General features: G+C 36.8%; 1 protein-coding gene across 1 annotated transcript in view; it reads left to right on the top strand.

Annotated features, from left to right (window-relative positions):
- Positions 1-18,096, top strand: part of TM9SF2 (transmembrane 9 superfamily member 2) — a 59,207-nt gene that overhangs the window by 21,975 nt on the left and 19,136 nt on the right. Inside the window, exons 4-10 of the mRNA XM_024739882.1 lie at positions 385-512; positions 6,328-6,457; positions 9,399-9,523; positions 10,424-10,535; positions 11,600-11,679; positions 12,467-12,575; positions 16,602-16,734. Of these exons, the coding sequence (XP_024595650.1) occupies positions 385-512; positions 6,328-6,457; positions 9,399-9,523; positions 10,424-10,535; positions 11,600-11,679; positions 12,467-12,575; positions 16,602-16,734 (817 nt within the window). The remainder of the gene's footprint in view (positions 1-384; positions 513-6,327; positions 6,458-9,398; positions 9,524-10,423; positions 10,536-11,599; positions 11,680-12,466; positions 12,576-16,601; positions 16,735-18,096) is intronic.

Genomic DNA, 18,096 nt, shown 5'->3' with positions numbered 1-18,096 from the left:
TAGAAAGCCTTCAAATCCATAATTTCTAAAACATTATGAGGGGACATTATTATGGAGATACTGATGTTGTTTTGTTCTACGTGTGGGTATTTTCCCCTCCTGGGACTCACTTATATTTAAGAGATGGGTTGGTTGAAATTATCAAAAATAAAAATAAAAACTGTTACTTATTAAAAGAAAAATTGATGACTTAGTGTTTTAGAGAAACAAAATAAGATTGAAATTTAAATCTGCTTGATCTGTGGGGAATTTCTATATGTTTATTATCAATATTAATGCACTTAAGTAATTTAAGGAAACCAGTGCTTTTACTCTATTTATGTTACAGGCATGAAGGACCTGGATTTTTTTTCTTAATTTGCTTTCCACTTTATTTTAATACAGTTTACATTTAATAAGGAGGAGACCTGTAAGCTTGTTTGTACAAAAACATACCATACAGAGAAAGCTGAAGACAAACAAAAGTTAGAATTCTTGAAAAAAAGCATGTTACTGAATTATCAACATCACTGGTAAGACGTGGAGATTTGGGATTTTGGGCTTTTTCCTTTTCAAGAAGAAACCTCTGTTTCATTGAATGTGTAAATGCTTCATTGATTTTATAAAAATAGCAAATAAATTTATTTCCTTTTTTTGTTATTAGTAATATGAAGTAGTGACTTTTATTTGCCAGAGGATTACTAAGGTTGACAGCTTAAAAGTATCATCATTTTCTGCGCTTAGATTATTGTAATATCTGGTACTTGTTTAGGTACACAGACCTGTTTCCTAGAGCACTTCTTTTATTCATACATAGTGAAAAGGAGCATATTTATGCTTTGGGAAAGGACCTGGATCAGTCTTCTAGAAAAATACTGTTATTTTATACTTGCAGGCTGTGAAAAAGACCATAGGAAAACAAAATTTAACTTTCATTTGATATTTGAGAAATAGCATCTACTTCCAATAAAAATACTTGTAATTTGTGTAATCTGTTTTTTATTTTATAAACATGGCGTAACATTAACAATGTTTTTACCACTTTGCATCATAATCAAAAAGCATTAAAAAAATTTTTTTTTGCTTCCCCAGGAGTATTTACTTACTATACAATATTCAAACAGTATTAAAAAAGGGTCTCGAAAACCCAACTTTTTAAATATAACCAATTGTTATTCTTCCAGATAATTTTGTCAACAAATGCCTGTATTCTCTGGTGGTCATGGTTTACATATGTTTTGCCTCTTCCAAAAAGTGTAAGGTGCTGGAGGTGGTGAACAGGAAGACTATCTTTGTAGACTTCCTCTTGAATGTTTGTCCTGTCACTATCTCAGACCCGTTTGCCCTCACTCAGGGAGGTGAGAACCATTGATTTCAGTTTGGACATGACCAGATCCTGTGGCTCAGTAGGATTGTTGGAACCTCTCATTCCCTCTTGCCTCCTTGATTTCTCCCCATCCTCCCCTCCGTACACGTAGAACAAAAAAGTCCTAGAGAGGGGCAACCCTGGGTCACATGCCCATTCATGAACGAGTCTGTGATTAGGGTGATTCACTCTGATTGGCTAGACCTGGGTAAAATACAACTGAACCACATAGAAATGAGTCTCCCATAGCAGGGCTCTGTTAGAAGGAAGGAAACGTACCTGTTACACTTGCGTCAGCTTCTTTCTCATCTGACCCTCAGTGCTAACAGGAACTTGAAAGTCTCCTCCATGTCTTCATTTCTTTGGTTTCTGGTAAGCCAAGAGCTTTTTTCCTGTAAGCTACTGTGAGAATACTACTTAATTGCTGAGTTAATGTAACTCAGGATACATTTCTCATTCATCAGTAATTGAAAAGTTTCCCTTGGTGTTTTCTCTTTGCTTAAAATTGTTCTTTCCAGCCTTCAAAATCATATTTAAGGCTCAGTCCTTATGAGCCTTAAGGCTCATTTTCACCCCTTCTACCTCCATTTACTCTGACAGCTGTCCATTTGTTGACTGAATGACTCTTTAGGTCACTACGGGTGATTTTTATTTATTTATTTTTGCTGTGTTACGTCTTCGTTTCTGTGCGAGGGCCTTCTCTAGTTGTAGCAAGCAGGGGCCGCTCTTCATCGCGGTGCACGGGCCTCTCACTATCGCGGCCTCTTTTGTTGCGGAGCACAGGCTCCAGACGCGCAGGCTCAGTAGTTGTGGCTCACGGGCCTAGTTACTCCGCGGCATGTGGGATCCTCCCAGACCAGGGCTCGAACCCGTGTCCCCTGCATTAGCAGGCAGATTCTCAACCACTGCGCCACCAGGGAAGCCCACTATGGGTGATTTTTAGCTTTCTCTTCTACCCTCTGTTCTTAGAATCCTGTTCAGAGTCTTCCTCTTAAAGATAATAGAAGCACCTCTTCTTCAGTAGATTCCTGACAATAAAGTACTTAGAAATATTTTTAACTTATTTATGATGCAATTAATATAGGTGCTGTTTTGATCCCAAGATGCTTAATAACAAGAAGAATAATTTAAAATAGGTGCAAACTTAAACAATTCTGCCTAAAAAAATAAACTGGAACAATGCTGGTGGATAGTGATTTTTGTAGTTGAATCAGAAAAGTTTATGATTTCAGGTCTGAATCCATTAACAAAAAAATCTAAGCCATATCACAGATATACAGTCTGGTAATTCTAGGCAATGGGCTTTAGTCCTTAAATCAGTTCATTACACATTTAGAAAATATTTGATTCATATTGATGCATTTATGTGAACCATTAGTTGAGTATATTTCTGTCCTTGGCTAACTTCAGACATTTTTACTATGTAATTTGACTTTAAGCATAGATAGCAGAGTTGACAGAGATAAAATAGCAGGAACCCTTAGAAATATGAAAGATTATACAAAGTGTTTTCTACTACCCTCAACTTCTTTAATCCTGCTCCCCAGAGGTAGCACTATTATTTCTCCTGTATGTTTCCAGATTTTTTTTTAATATAAATTTATTTATTTATTTTTGGCTGTGTTGGTTTGTTGCTGTGCACAAGCTTTCTTTACTTGTGGTGATTGGGGGCTACTCTTCGTTGCGGTGCACAGGCTTCTCATTGTCGTGGCTTCTCGTTGTGAAGCACAGGCTCTAGGCGCGCAGGCTTCAGTAGTTGTGGCATGTGGGCTCAGTAGTTGTGGCTTGAGGGCTCTAGAGCTCAGGCTCAGTAGTTGTAGCACACGGGCTTAGTTGCTCTGCAGCATGTGGGATCTTCCCAGGCCAGGGCTTGAACCCATGTCCCTTGCGTTGGCATGCAGATTCTTAACCACTGCGCCACCAGGGAAGCCCTGTTTCCAGATTTCTATGCACATGTAGGTATGTAAAAGAGTATGTACCGGGCTTCCCTGGTGGCGCAGTGGTTGAGAGTCCACCTGCCGATGCAGGGGACACGGGTTCGTGCCCCGGTCCGGGAAGATCCCACATGCCGCCGAGCGGCTGGGCCCGTGGGCCATGGCCGCTGAGCCTGTGCGTCTGGAGCCTGTGCTCCGCAACGGGAGAGGCCACGACAGTGAGAGGCCCGCATACCGCAAAAAAAAAAAAGAGTATGTACCTTTTAAAATAACAATGGAATTATTGTACACATTATTCTGAAATTGATCACTTTGTTTAAGAAAATATGGGCATTTTTCCATGTAAAGCACATCTATAGATCTATATCTACTTCATTCTTTTTGTAATTGTATACCATTCCATCACATGAACGAACTGTAGTTCTTCCCCCATAGCACTTTAACCACACTACTTTCTGAACGAGTAAAATGACTGATTATTAGTTAGTGCACCAACTCATTGTTCTCATTATAGAGAACAGTCAGTTAATTAACAGTAGTTAATTTTTATATCTAAATTGATGAATACTTTTAATTCTTATTTGGGACTTTAGAATGTAATTTGAGGATCTTCTTGGCTTACTCTGTCAATAATGTTAAGCTACTTCTTGATTCTTGGGACTGACTGATTTTTTTATATAAATTTATTTGCGTATTGATTTTTGGCTGCTTTGGGTCTTCATTGCTGCACACAGGCTTTCTCTAGTTGCGGCAAGCAGGAGCTACCCTTCGCTGCAGTGTGCAGGCTTCCCATTGCAGTGGCTTCTTTCTTGTTGCTGAGCATGGACTCTAGGTACATGGGCTTCAGTAATTGTGGCTCACGGGCTTAGTTGCTCCGCGGCGTGTGGGATCTTCCCGGACCAGGGCTCGAACCTGTGTCCCCTGCATTGACAGGCAGATTCTTAACCATTGCACCACCAGGGAAGTCCCCTGACTAATGTTTTGATACCAGCAGCAGACACTTGAATTCCCTCTACTCTACAAGTTTTGTGATTATACTTTTTGCCTAAGTTTCCACGTCTTTGTGACATTTTATTTATAAAAGTGTAATTTATTTAACTAGTTATCAAAGTACTTAAATTTTTTTAGTACCATAAAACCACCAGACTCTGGCTTATTGGACAGAGAGGGGTCTTTGAAGATATTTTAGTCTAGTGAGTGCCAATCTTGGATCCCAGTAGGCTGGCAAAGGGGAATGATGTGCTATTTTCAAAAATTCAAAACCCCAGTTAGATAGTGTAAATTAACTTATGTTAAAACTATGTAAAAAAAATAAAAATAAATAAATTTTAAAAACTATGTAGAGTAACCTAAATACCAAGTTTCTTTGCTTTTGGCTGCACTTTTTAAAATTTTTTTGAGTGTATTGTGGCGACATGGGTTATTCCATTCTCATCAGAAACTCTAGAAATTAATTTATTGGGAAAATTGAGTTATTAATAAATGAAGCTTGACTGCCAGAAATGTTTCAGATGGAGCCCATGAGGGTAGAGGGAAATAATGGAAGGCAGTCCTTAATGGTAAAAAATTGGGGCCAGTCATTCAACTTTTAACCTTTTGAGTCCTCTTCTTATACTCTTTTTCACTATATCAGATTGAAAATAGAATTTTAAAATATTTTTGGTGTTATGAATTTCAATAGCTACTACTTCCCAACTTAGCAAGGCAGTAATTGAAAATTATATTCTTTAAGTTTTCTTACATTTATTTCCAAGGGTTTGTTGGGTTTTTTTTTTTGTTTCCAGCGAGGCAAAGGTTATGTCAAGGCATTATATAAATGATAAATTTAGGATGTTCACCTTTAAAAAAACCCTAAATTGCCCCTTAATTCTCATTTTGTAACTAGCACTATAATTTTATGTAGTACTCTCTCTGATATGATAGTGTAAAGATATTAAAATTAATATATTGCTAGTATATATTCATTGACTGAACTTCATTGTCTATCTAAAAAATTAAAGCAATTAACTGATTCTTGAGGCCTCCAAAAAATCTGAATTATTTATATTATATAACATGGTTTTCATGCTTCTGATATTTTAGTATTTTCATGGGAACTACTAGCCTGCTGGCTATAATAATAATAAACTTAATAGTGTAGGTGATTCTAAAATTTAGTGTACTGGGTACTATTAAATAGCATTTAAGTGTGACGAGACATGTTTTATTAGGTCATTAACGTACACCCTGGGTGAATATGGAATCATAATTTTACTTCCTAAGGCGTACATTAATTCACAAATAAAACATGCCCTGGAGTGTTGTCTTATGACTGTAATACAGCTAGTATATTTTTAGTAATTTTTAAAATTTGTATCCTGTGATGCGTTTTGGGCATAGGAGACCCCATGCTCACACTTTAATGTAATTATAAAGGACTACAAAATTTTACTCTTTACTTTTATCCTTTTTTTAAAAAAAGTTTTTTCACTATAGAACTTGAAAGATTTATTTCTCTAACTTTATAGCAGTATTTTTTTTAGACATAGGTTGGATTTACACGGTTTTAATAGATGATACTATTATTTTCACTTTTTCACGTGGCCCTTAAGTTGAATATTTCCCTATATCTTGCAGTTATATTCTTCTCCTTTTTACTGAACTACCTGAGTAATAAAAGACGTTTGTTTCTATACTATTCCATAAACTGTTCCCAAGGAACTAAATATATTGCTTTGCACCTATTTAGAGCTTTTGAGTGTTCGCTGAGGGTAAGTTATACTTAGGTGTCTAGATAATGGTATTGTTATATTAGCGATCACAGTAAATTAATTTATTTACTCCCTTTCAAAGAAGGTGTAGAGATTTTTATTTTCCCACTACAGTGCGTCAGATATTGGCACAATACTATTACTTATGAAGTACCACATTTTATCAAAATTCTTTGTAGTTTTGATACCTTAAGGCATTTTTAGACATTTAAATTTTACAAAGTGTTGACACAGATTTGGGAAGTAATTCTTAGTCATGTTTGGTGGTTTCTAACTTGACTTTTATTTCTGTGCATAGGATTGTGGATAATATGCCGGTAACCTGGTGTTATGATGTTGAAGATGGTCAGAGGTTCTGTAATCCTGGATTTCCTATTGGCTGTTACATTACAGATAAAGGCCATGCAAAAGATGCCTGTGTTATTAACGTAAGTTTGTGATAAACTAACTCTATGCTATTTTTTAAAATATGGCTTTTTGGTAGAAGGAGTCAGTCTTTATCTGGACAAAAATTGTTATATTCATTGAATGAGTGCAGTTCAGATGTTCTGAAGGACAACTACTCTGTCCTTGTTTTATTTTTTTGGCTGTGACGTGCAGGTTGCAGAATCTTAGCTCCCCGACCAGGGATAACCCGGGCTGCTGCAGTGAAAGCGCTGAGTCCTAACCACTGGACCACCAGGGAATTCCCATACCTAGTCTTTAAATTTAAGCCAGATCAACAATTTATAACTCTAGAACTAAAATAATTCAGATTCAGTTTAACATTTACTGGCAGTGTCTCTTATATGCTAAACACTATGCTATGGGCTAGGACTTTGTATGTTCTGACTCTGTTAAAAGTTAAATTCATAAATCTTACATATTAAAAAAAAGTTCATGGTTGACTGCCAAAAAGACATCATAATAAGTCCATGAAATTTGTATTGCAAATTTAAGTCCATAGAATATTGTATTGTAAAAGTTTGATATTATACCTGTTTTAAAAGGTATCAATCTTTGAGGCCATTCTTTTACAATTTAAAAAATAAAATAATAAAGTGAAGACATTAATTTAGAAAGTAATCAAAATTATTGGGGATATATATTACATTTTGTATAATGAAGTCAACCTGATTTAATCTCTTAATGAATATGACCTGGTAGTAGAAGTTAGCATGAGCTCAATCATGAAACTGGTTATTTGGTTAATGCTTTTGTGAGAGTTGACCAAGGACTCTTGAATAATTTAGGTTATTGGTTTATTCTGAAGTTTTAAACTTCCATGGAGGAAAAGTGTTAAAATGTGTAACATTTAGCATGCTCATAACATATAATATTTAAAATTTTATTGGTTTTATTTTCTAAGGGAAAAGCTAGACAATAAGAGATGTCTTGTCAGGTACTTTTAAAGTTTTATGTAAAAATTAAAACTTTAAAGAAGTGTAATTTGTACCTCTGCCAGTTAGTTTCGGCTTATAAAGAGTTTAAGCTTATGGAGGCATAACTCTCCCAGACTTCAGACAATACTACAAAGCTACAAAAATCCAAACAGCATGGTATTGGCAGAAAAACAGACATATGAATCAGTGGAACAGAATAGAGAGCCTAGAAATAAACCCACACACAACTATGGTCAATTAATATTCAACCAAGAGGCAGGAATACGCAATGGAGAAAAGACAATCTCTTTAGCAAGTGGTGCTGGGAAAGCTGGACAGCCACATGTAAATCAGTGAACTTAGAACTCTCCCTCACACCATACACAAAAATAAACTCAAAGTGGCTTAAAGACTTTATAAGACGTGACACCATAAAACTCCTAGACAAGAACATAGGCAAAACATTTTCTGACATGTTTTCTCATGTAGTAATGTTTTCTTAGGTCAGTCTTCCGAGGCAATAGAAATAAAAGCAAAAATAAACAAATGGGACCTAATCAAACTTACAAGCTTTTGCACAGCAAAGGAAACCATAAGCAAAATGAAAAGACAGTCTACAGATTGGGAGAAAATGATGCAGCTGACAAGGGCTTAATTTCCAAAATATACAAACAGCTCATACAACTCAACAACAACAAAAAACAAACCAATCAAAAAAATGGCCCAAAGACGTAAACAGACATTTCTCCACAGAAGACATACAGATGGCTAGTAGGCATGTGAAAAGATGTTTAACATCACTGGTTATTAGAGAAATGAGAATCAAAATACTACAATGAGGTATCACTTCATAACGGTCAGAATGGCCATCATCAAAAAGTCTACAAATAATAAATGCTGGAGAGGGTGTGGAGAAAAGAGAACCCTCCTACACTGTTGCTGGGAATGTAAGTTGGTGCAGCCACTATGGAAGACAGTATGGAAGTTCCTTAAGAAACTAAAAATAGAGTTACCATATGATCCAGCAATCCCACTCCTGGGCATGTATCCGGAAAAGATAAAAACACTAATTCAAAAAGATCCATGCACCCCAGTATTCATAGCAGCACTATTTATAATAGCCAAGACATGGAAGCAACCTAAATGTCCATTAGCAGATGAGTGGATAAAGAAGATGTGGTATATACACACACACAATGGAATATTACTCAGCCATAGAAAGGAATGAGATAATACCTCTTGCAGCAACATGGTTGGACCTAGAGATTATCATACTAAGTGAAGTGCATCAGACAGAGAAAGACAAATATATGATATCACTTATATGTGGGATCTAAAAAAATGATACAAATGAACTTATTTACAAAATAGAAACAGATTCACAGCCATAGAAAACAAACTTATGGTTACCAAAGGGGAAGAGGGGGGAGGATAAATTAGGAGTTTTGGATTAGTTGATACAAACTACTATAAATAAAATATAATAAACAAGGTTGTACTGTATAGCACAGGGAACTATATTCAATATCTTGTAATAACCTACAGTGGAAAAGAATATATATATAACTGAATCACTTTGCTGTACGCCAGGAACTAGCACAACATTGTACTACTATTAAAAACTATACTTCAGGACTTCCCTGGTGGCGCAGTGGTTGATAGTCCGCCTGTCGATGCAGGGGACACGGGTTCATGCCCCGGTCCGGGAAGATCCCACATGCTGCAGAGCTGCTAGACCCGTGAGCCATGGCCGCTGAGCCTGTGCTCCTGTGCTCCGCAACGGGAGAGGCCACAACAGTGAGAGGCCCGCGTACCGCAAAAAAAAAAAAAACAACTACAATTAAAAAAAAAAAAGTTTAAACTTAAAAACTTACACATTTTTATGGGGAAGGATTAAAATTCTGTCCAAGTTCAAATTTTCTTACTTGTTTTGGCTTATTTTAAAATTTTATATTTCAACACTTTTATAGCCAGTTTTCTACCACTAACTTTAAGTTCTGCTCCACAGTCAGAATTCCATGAAAGAGATACATTTTACATCTTTAACCATGTTGACATCAAAATATACTACCATGTTGTTGAAACTGGATCCATGGGAGCAAGATTAGTGGCTGCTAAACTTGAACCAAAAAGGTAATTATACAATAGATAAAAATAAATAACTGTAAGTGAAATTTAGACCCAAAGAATAAATATTTTGGGACCAATTAACTTTTTCCTTAATCAGTATTCTGGCATATAATTTGGTGTTTTAATTGATTTTACTAAAACTTCCTTTAGCATGGTTTGTTATTGAGTTATGGGTTGCCCAGAGAAACCATACAAATATTTATTTTCCTGTCATGGTAAGTAGCCAGGGTGCCTTTTTGTTTTGTTTTTCAGTCAGTTTCTGACAGCTTTTCTATGTCAGCTTGGAATGGAGAGCATAAGTGGTTAGGACCATGTTCCCTTTTACAGTGCAAAAGCATTACCTCAGATATTTGTGGCTTTCAGAGGCCCAAATGAGCTGATTAGTGTGTCATTTCGAAAGTCTCCATGCAGTGTTAGATGCCAGTATGTGATAAGTCATTGAAAGGACATCTCTTCACATTGTCAGCTTTTTTAGTGTGAAAGTACTCCTCAGTTATTTGTGAGATGCTTCTTTGATTGAGTATTCTTTTCTTTCCATGACTCCCCACTCCCCCACCCAACTGATATAGCCATTTTCTTGTGCCACTAGTGGTAAAGCAATGCATGCCATAACAGGATGGCAGTTAATTTAAACTCCTTCAGTGTTTGTTTTGATTTCTTTAAAGATTATTTAATGCTCTTCAAGTAATGTTTTCCAAAGTTTGGTTCTTACTTTGAGTAACAATTGTGTAAACTTATAACTAAGCCATTTATTTATATGAAGTAAATATTTGTACTATTCAGTGTGATATGAATCACTTTTGACTATCAGCAGCATTGTGAAATACGTACAAAATCTCTAACCTTTACTCCATTTAAAAAAACTATTTTATCAGCATCTTGCCAAAATGTTTCTTCCCACAGCTTCAAGCACACCCATATAGATAAAACAGACTGCTCTGGACCCCCCATGGATATAAGTAACAAGGCTTCTGGGGAGATCAGAATTGCCTATACTTATTCTGTTAGCTTCCAGGTGAGTGTGATTTTTATCTTTAGTATAACTCAGAAATTGATTTTACATTCATATTACCTAAACTAATTAAAAATATGATTAGCTTGTCAAATAGATAAGCTTTTAATGAGTTAATTTTTGGAATAGTTTGTCAGTGCACCAGGCAACATAATTGCCCTCAAAACTAAGTCTTCGTTTAAATAAGAAGTATGGGGAATTGGAGAACTGAGCCTGATTAAAAGTGTTAAGCCATAGGAGATACAAACAAGGCAAAAGGTAGAAATTAGGCATGAAGGGTGGTATGAAAGTGTCGAAGATGTGCAACAAGCATTTGGGCAAACAACACCATTTTTAAAATCAGGATTTGAGTGTAAGCTTAAATGGAGAGTTTCCTGATGGTAGATAATCTATATAGGTTCTTAGGTAATTCAAGGGAGTGTTTTCTTAGGAGGAAAGTAAAAGTTCATTTTATGAGAATCTTGGGCAATATTCCATCTCTATTTTTAATAAACTATCTTGGCAATCCAATATAGTTGTGACGTTTACTGTCCCTAAATAGTGTGTAATTTTGCAAGCCTGGTGCAGTAAATTGTACATATTTCTTTCTAGGTATTAAGAGCTCAGTGTGGGTGACACCTGCCAGATGCTCAGGTACCTAGGTTATGACTCTGGTCTGGTTAGATGTCTCATAGGTATAGATAGATAGCATCAAAGAGAATAAAGAATAAGCTATTCCACTCAATTTTCTGAAAATAATTAAATACTCTAAAGCTCTAAATCTTGACATTTAAAATAAGCCTTTGCTAATTAAGATTTAAAGTAAGACTTTAAAAAAAAAACACAAGTAACTAGATACTTTTAGGAACTCTTATTTTTTATTTACTGCTTAATTTTATCCTAATTTTCCTGAGACTTGAGTAAATCTAGGTCCATAAGTCTCATGACTAACCCAAGTTATGATAATGAGGAATTGTATCTATTGACTGGAATGTTAAGCTGTGAATGGAAATTTTTAGATTCCTAATACGCTTCATTGGCAAATTCTTATTTAAAGAGTGTGTGTGTGTGTTTTTAAATCCCTCTAGGAAGATAAGAATATCAGATGGGCATCTAGATGGGACTACATTCTGGAATCTATGCCTCATACCCACATTCAGTGGTTTAGGTAAGAGTATAGAATTAATCTTCTTTATGCTCTGTCCTTATTTTATTCTCTGTCCCTTTGGACATCCCATTCACTCTGATTCTCCAGTTATTCAGAACGCTGGGCTTTTGAATTAGATAGACTTAGATTCAGTCCTGGCTTTCAGTCACTGGTTGTAAGTCAGGCTAGATCACCCAGTTTCTCAGAGTACATTTCTTTGTCTAGAAATAACCTGTCTCATGGGACTATTCTGAGGATTGAAGAAGGTAATGAAACAGAGCATTTGAGCACCTTACCAGGCACGGAAGAGGGCTCAGTAGACAAGCCGCTGCGGCTGTTACAACTGTTTATTATTATTCTCTAAGCATGACTCAAAACTTTTATCTAGAGAGCTGTTCATGGTGCCATCACTCTCCTTTTCCTACTTTACTGACTAATCTTTTTTGATACTCATTAATTTACTGAGTAACTTTTTCAGTAGATTTCTTGAGGGTACAGACCAGTCCATTGTTGATCCTTGCAGCTTATGTTGCCCTCATTTGGGCACAGTAGTTATTAATGTTGACCGTGGAGAAAAAAAATTCTAGTTCTCAACAGACCACAAAATTATATGATGATAAGTACATACAGTTATGTATCCACTAGAAGGCCGTGCAGCAGAACACAGTTCATTGAATTTGTTGGATTTTAGGTCAAGTTTTTAATTTGATTAATGCTGTTTTAATGTTACTGAATAAATAGTTTTTAAAGAGTTTTGCTGTTCCAAAGATTAAGCTGTAGATTAATCCTAACATGATTATTTCTGCAGCATCATGAATTCCTTGGTCATTGTCCTCTTCTTGTCTGGAATGGTGGCTATGATTATGCTACGGACGCTGCATAAAGATATTGCCAGATATAATCAGATGGATTCTACGGTGAGTGAAACATCTGAACTGTTCTTTGGTCTGCCGAGGATAGTCTTTATTTTTTCTTTGGAAAAAATTTAAATAATAGCTTTAGACAGAATCTGCTTTTAAAACATTCTTCTCAAAAGTTACCCTGAATTCACATTTTCAAATAAGAAAATGATCCTTAAGGATTGGTTTTCTGTAGAAACTTAGTGACCGCAGCTCTCAGAGCTGAACTGTTCACAGCCGCATCTGCATCAGTAGAGGTTGCAGAAAGGGTGCAGGTGCACAGCTCCAGCTCCGCCCTCTTCTCACTTACGTGCCATCAACTCTGTCAGAGTCTCTATTTCCAGCAGACATTCCGTTTGTGAAACAGCAAAGTTGAGTAGAATAGCTCCCAAGCAATTTTTATATGTGTGTATGTTTAATTTTTAAAAATTAATTTTAACTGAGTTTTTATCATTTCAACCTTTTGGTGGATTCAAAGTAATTAATGCCTCAACTTCATTTATTTGCATTTTAAGTTGCATAATGTTTTACATTTTATACTTTTTAATTTCCTAGCAGCTCTTTAACAAAATTTCCACAAGAATCACTACTTGTAATGAATACATAAAACTCAGATTTTCATTGTTTTCTCTTCCCCAGCTTCTTAGCTCCCCCCATCTCTCTGTCTTTTTCTAATTAGAAAAAAGAACATATTAATGTTTAGAAGCTTTTTAGCACTTGGACTCCACAGTTTCTTTTCCATGATTTTATTGGTTGTATGCCTTATTAAATATTTGATTAAAATAATTTCACAATACTCTGTTCATAATTGACAATTCCAAATAATTGCTGAGTTAATGGAATTTTTTTCTTTATTTGTACAGAGGTGGCCTTGGGGTACAGGCCAGGAAACCCTATTTCCAGTCTTGCTCCCATTCTTTCCCTCCTGCCAGTCTCTTATCATAGCCATCAGAGCATATCTGTTCAGGGTCACTTCACTCCCAATGACAGCCCTCCAGTGACTTCCACTGCACTCAGTGAAGCCATAGTCTTTACAGTGGCCCGCAAAGCTCTGCAGTAGCTCTTGGAGCTCTGCTCCAGCCATGCTGGTTGCCTTGCTGTTCCTCAGACACCTCAGGCGGGTTCCCATTTCCAGGCCTTTACAGTTGCTTTTCTGTCTTCCTCAAGTGTTCATCCCTCAGAGAGCTCCCTCACGTGCTTCTGGTCTTCACTGAGATATGATCTTCCCAGTGAGACCTTCCTCACCATCCCATTAAAATTACATCCTCTCCACCCACACCCCACATCCATACTTCTTATCACCATCTAGAGTACTATATATTTTACTTATTTTGTTTATTGTCTGCCTTTCCAATGAGAAGGTGTACTCATGAGAAGAGGAATTTTTCTGTTATACTCACTGTAGTACCTCTGGTGTTTTAAACAGTGCCAAGCATATAGTTGGTGATCAACAGATATTTGTTGAATGAATGAATAAACAAATTAGCCGTTGATGTACCAGACTTGATTCATTGCTGGGCTTATGATATGTTAAAAAAAAAGAAAAAAAAAAGGTATCCAAGGACTCCCCCAGATCCACCCCATCCCCCCAAATTGAGTGAGGCCACAGCAGGAAGCAGTACAAGCATGAGAAGTTGAAGTTCTCCTTTGGGCCCGTGCTTATATCAAGTTTTTAACCAATTGGGACATTAAACCTTGGGTCATGGTGAACCTCAATCTCCTATGTATTAAGCCTGGATTCTTGAAGGGGGGCAAAATGGTTCTAGGTTAGTAAATGCCTTCTGATTCTCAGCAGAATCGAGTAGAAATACTCTGAAGGAAAGTCTCTCAAATTTGGATTTGCAAGATTCCCCCCATTTAAGGTCAATAAAGTATGATCTATTAATCAGAACTGCACAAAAATTTACAATAAACAACAAATTTACACCAGGTCCCAAAGATTTCAGACATTAAGATTATTAATGACAGAGTATAAGATATATGAAAAAGTAACAGCTATGATTTTCCAGCACAGATGAAAGATAAGAATCCATAGATAAAGGATACACAATATATCCAAGGAATAAATAAAATGAAATCCACACCTAGATCAACTGGCCAAAACCACAGAACACCATAGAAAAGAGATCTTAGAATCAGCCACAGGGGAAAAAGAGTGAACATCTGCAAAGGAAAAACAATTAAATTGGCCATGGAAGCTCAAAACATAATATTTTTAAATTGGTAGTGAGAGAAATTAACTATTTACATAGAATCATGTACTCAGAGATGCTCTCTTTCAAAAATGAAGGTGAAATACCTTTTTCAGACTAACAAAACCAGTTGACCACAAACACATCTTCACTTGAAGGAATGTCTGTAGAAATACTTTAGCAGTGAATCAGTCTGTCAGACCTGAAGGAATTACTATAGAAATACTTTAGTAGAAAATAAATAAATAACAATCCTAAAGAGAGATTTAGGAGGATTGGTGAAGAAATTCCAAGTAAATATTTTCTATATATAATAATAATGAGTCTAAATTTGGAGGTTAACAAAAGTGTATCAACAAAGAAAAAATAGATTTGATGAATAGTTTCGGATAAGGGGGGTGGCCATCTAGAAAAAAAATAAGGTAGATTCCAACTTTATTGCTTATATTGAAATGATTAATGATCTAAATGAAAATGTGAAACTATAAAATACTAGAATGTTAGTTTTTAAATCTTGTCTACTGCTCACAAAGATAGAAATTTGAGTGGGAATTTGGGGGAGGGATACAGATGTACCCTGGATGAAATGTTAAGTGAGGAGGCTGAAAAAATACCAGGGACCAAATTTTGAAGGACTTCTAAGCTGTGCATTCTGAAGGTCATTGAGAAGCTGTTGAAGAATATTAAACAGCAGTGACATGGCCAGATTCATGTTTCAGGAAAATCACTTTGAACATTATGTGGAGAATCGTTTGGAGCCGGGCAATATTGGAGGCACAGAGACCAGTCAAGAGACTGTTAGAGAGTTCCCAGAGATGGGGGATGGTGGCAGGGAAGAAGTAGGGAAGTGGGCAGATAGATACAGAGGGTGTTCAGGAGGTGGGATGGAATGCTGATCGACCAGTTGACTGTGGAGAGGGTGGAAGAGGGAGAGAAGCCAGTGAATGACCCCACATTTCTGGTCTGAACCACCTGATTAGTTAAAAGGATCTTTCTGGTTCTGTATGGAGAATCAACTGAATGGAGACAAGGGCAGAAACAGAGACTAGTTTAATGAGTTCCGTGAGAGCCAGGTGAGAAGGGATGGTTTGAACCAGGGGCTAGTGGTGGATCCTGTGGATATATTTTAGAGCTAGAACTGTAAGAATTGTTAAAGGATTGTATGTGAAGCATGAAAAAAGTAAAAGGAGGCATCAAGGATGGCTCTAAGGTTTTGGGGATTGAGCAGCTGGAAGGATAGAGCTTTTATCTACTGAGGGAGAGTGCAGGTAGAGCAGGTAGAGGCGGGGAGAGAGAATCAGTTCCACTGTGGATAATTCTGTTCAAGGTGTCCATTAAACAGCCCAGTGGAGCTGTTGATTAGGCAGGTGTGTATGTGTGTCTAGAGACAGGGGAGAAGTTTGGGCTGGTGACACAAGCTTATTAATATTTTCACAGCCGAGCCTACTATACAAGCAAAGTAGCTATGAGACCTAATACCATTTGCTTGTTTTGGAGATTAGTAAGTGTAGGTTAAGAAGACTATAGAGTATGACTTAAAATCGCCATCAAATTGGATCATAAAGCTTGACTTATTAGACTAGAACTAGGTCTCACATTATCTTTGTATTACTTTTTAAAGTTTCTCAGTAACTATATTTTTAGACCTTAACACACAACATTCCTTTCAAAATAATTCAGGAAAGCTATGTAAAGCTCCATGAGTCAAGCTTTATACTTCAAAACTGAAATAAATATTAACATTTGTAAGATATTTTTAAAATTTCCATATCCACATATTCAACAGTGAACAAACTGTCTAGTTTTCTTGGTGATACCACATGGCACTTAAACGATTTTATTCCCTTTTTAGGAGGATGCCCAGGAAGAATTTGGCTGGAAGCTAGTTCATGGTGATATATTCCGTCCTCCAAGAAAAGGAATGCTGCTGTCAGTCTTCCTGGGATCAGGGACACAGATTTTAATTATGACTTTCGTGACTCTATGTAAGTGTTAAGTGAAAATTACAAAGTAGAAATTACTTTCTCTAAATAATTATTTGAAATCCAGTTTTCCTAAGTTGTAGCCAGGCTAGGTTGTTTCTGAGAGTCCTCTTGGTTCTCAGAATCTGTGTGCTTTGGCCATAAGTGACCTGGGGCAAGGTTAGCTGTGCCAGAAGTTGACTCTTCATGTCTCCCTCACAGCTGCATAGAGACCAGGACTTGGTTGTGGGAGCACTGGAGCTGCAGATGACTAGATCCTCAAAGACCATCTGGGTCTGAGTCTGGGCAGCCTGGCAGCAGGGTCACACAGGTTGACTATCCTGTCCCACCAGAGCATAAGGTTACTTGGCTTCCACTGAGAGAGAAAGGAGAAGGGGATGGGACAGGAAGCTCTTTGTAGACCTTTCCATCTTGGCAGGATTTAGGAAGCAAGACCTCTTTCTTTCTCTAGCAGTGTTCAGGAAAGATCTTCCTACACAAAAAGTCTCTCTTCCTTGTGCCACCTGAAAATCTTCAGAAATTTTATTAAGGTTTTGTCAATTAGGACAATCTTTTTCTTCTCTTTTTTTAAAAATAGAAATCCCTTAGAGGTATTCATCAGCTGCAGGAGTGGCTCTGAGACTATTCTCTGGAAATATATTAATGCCATGGTCTTTCAGTTTTCCTAGTTACAAGAGAAAAAACTGTTTATGAGAAGAATTTTCTGAATTACGCATTTGTTTCCCCATATTTCCTTTATTGTTGCGTGCTACTGATGAACAGTAACACGTGAATGTTACTAGAAGAATTCAGAAACCACTGACTTCTCAATAATTTTTTTAGCAAACATTTGTTCTTACGTTTGATTGCATATTAAATACCTAGTACTATAATCATTTTCTACTAGTAAAATTGTTCTAAGTTTTTATGATGCAATTAACCACATAAATGTTTGGGAAGAGAATTATCAATGCCAGATGTCTGGCACCTGAATAAGTTTGGGGTTTACTGATTTGCACCTTTCGGCTCATTTTGAAGACTAACTAGAACATATTTATCTACTAACAACTTAGATAAGGAGATGCTGGTGTGATGGGTGAGGCTAGCGTTTGTCAGTATGTTACACTGAAGAGGGTATGTTGGGGAAACGAGTCATGAAGGAGGTTTGGACACAGGCGATTGCACAGAATCCCCAGAGCGCTGAGGTGGCGTTAGAGCAGAATGGATGCTTGAGGGTGAAATTCTGCTTCAAAATTTTATTGAGAGCTGCCTTCTGCCCCTCTCCTATCTTTGTTGGGGTCAGCTAGAAAGTGAACTTGTAAGGAAGGAACGTTTCAGAGAGCCTAGGTTAGAAAGTGATAGGGATTGTTTCCCTTTACTGCTCGA

Source organism: Neophocaena asiaeorientalis, unplaced genomic scaffold, assembly GCF_003031525.2.
Source record: "Neophocaena asiaeorientalis asiaeorientalis breed wild unplaced genomic scaffold, Neophocaena_asiaeorientalis_V1.1 scaffold9, whole genome shotgun sequence".
Taxonomy (NCBI): domain Eukaryota; kingdom Metazoa; phylum Chordata; class Mammalia; order Artiodactyla; family Phocoenidae; genus Neophocaena; species Neophocaena asiaeorientalis.
This window is presented reverse-complemented; position numbering and strand designations above follow the sequence as displayed.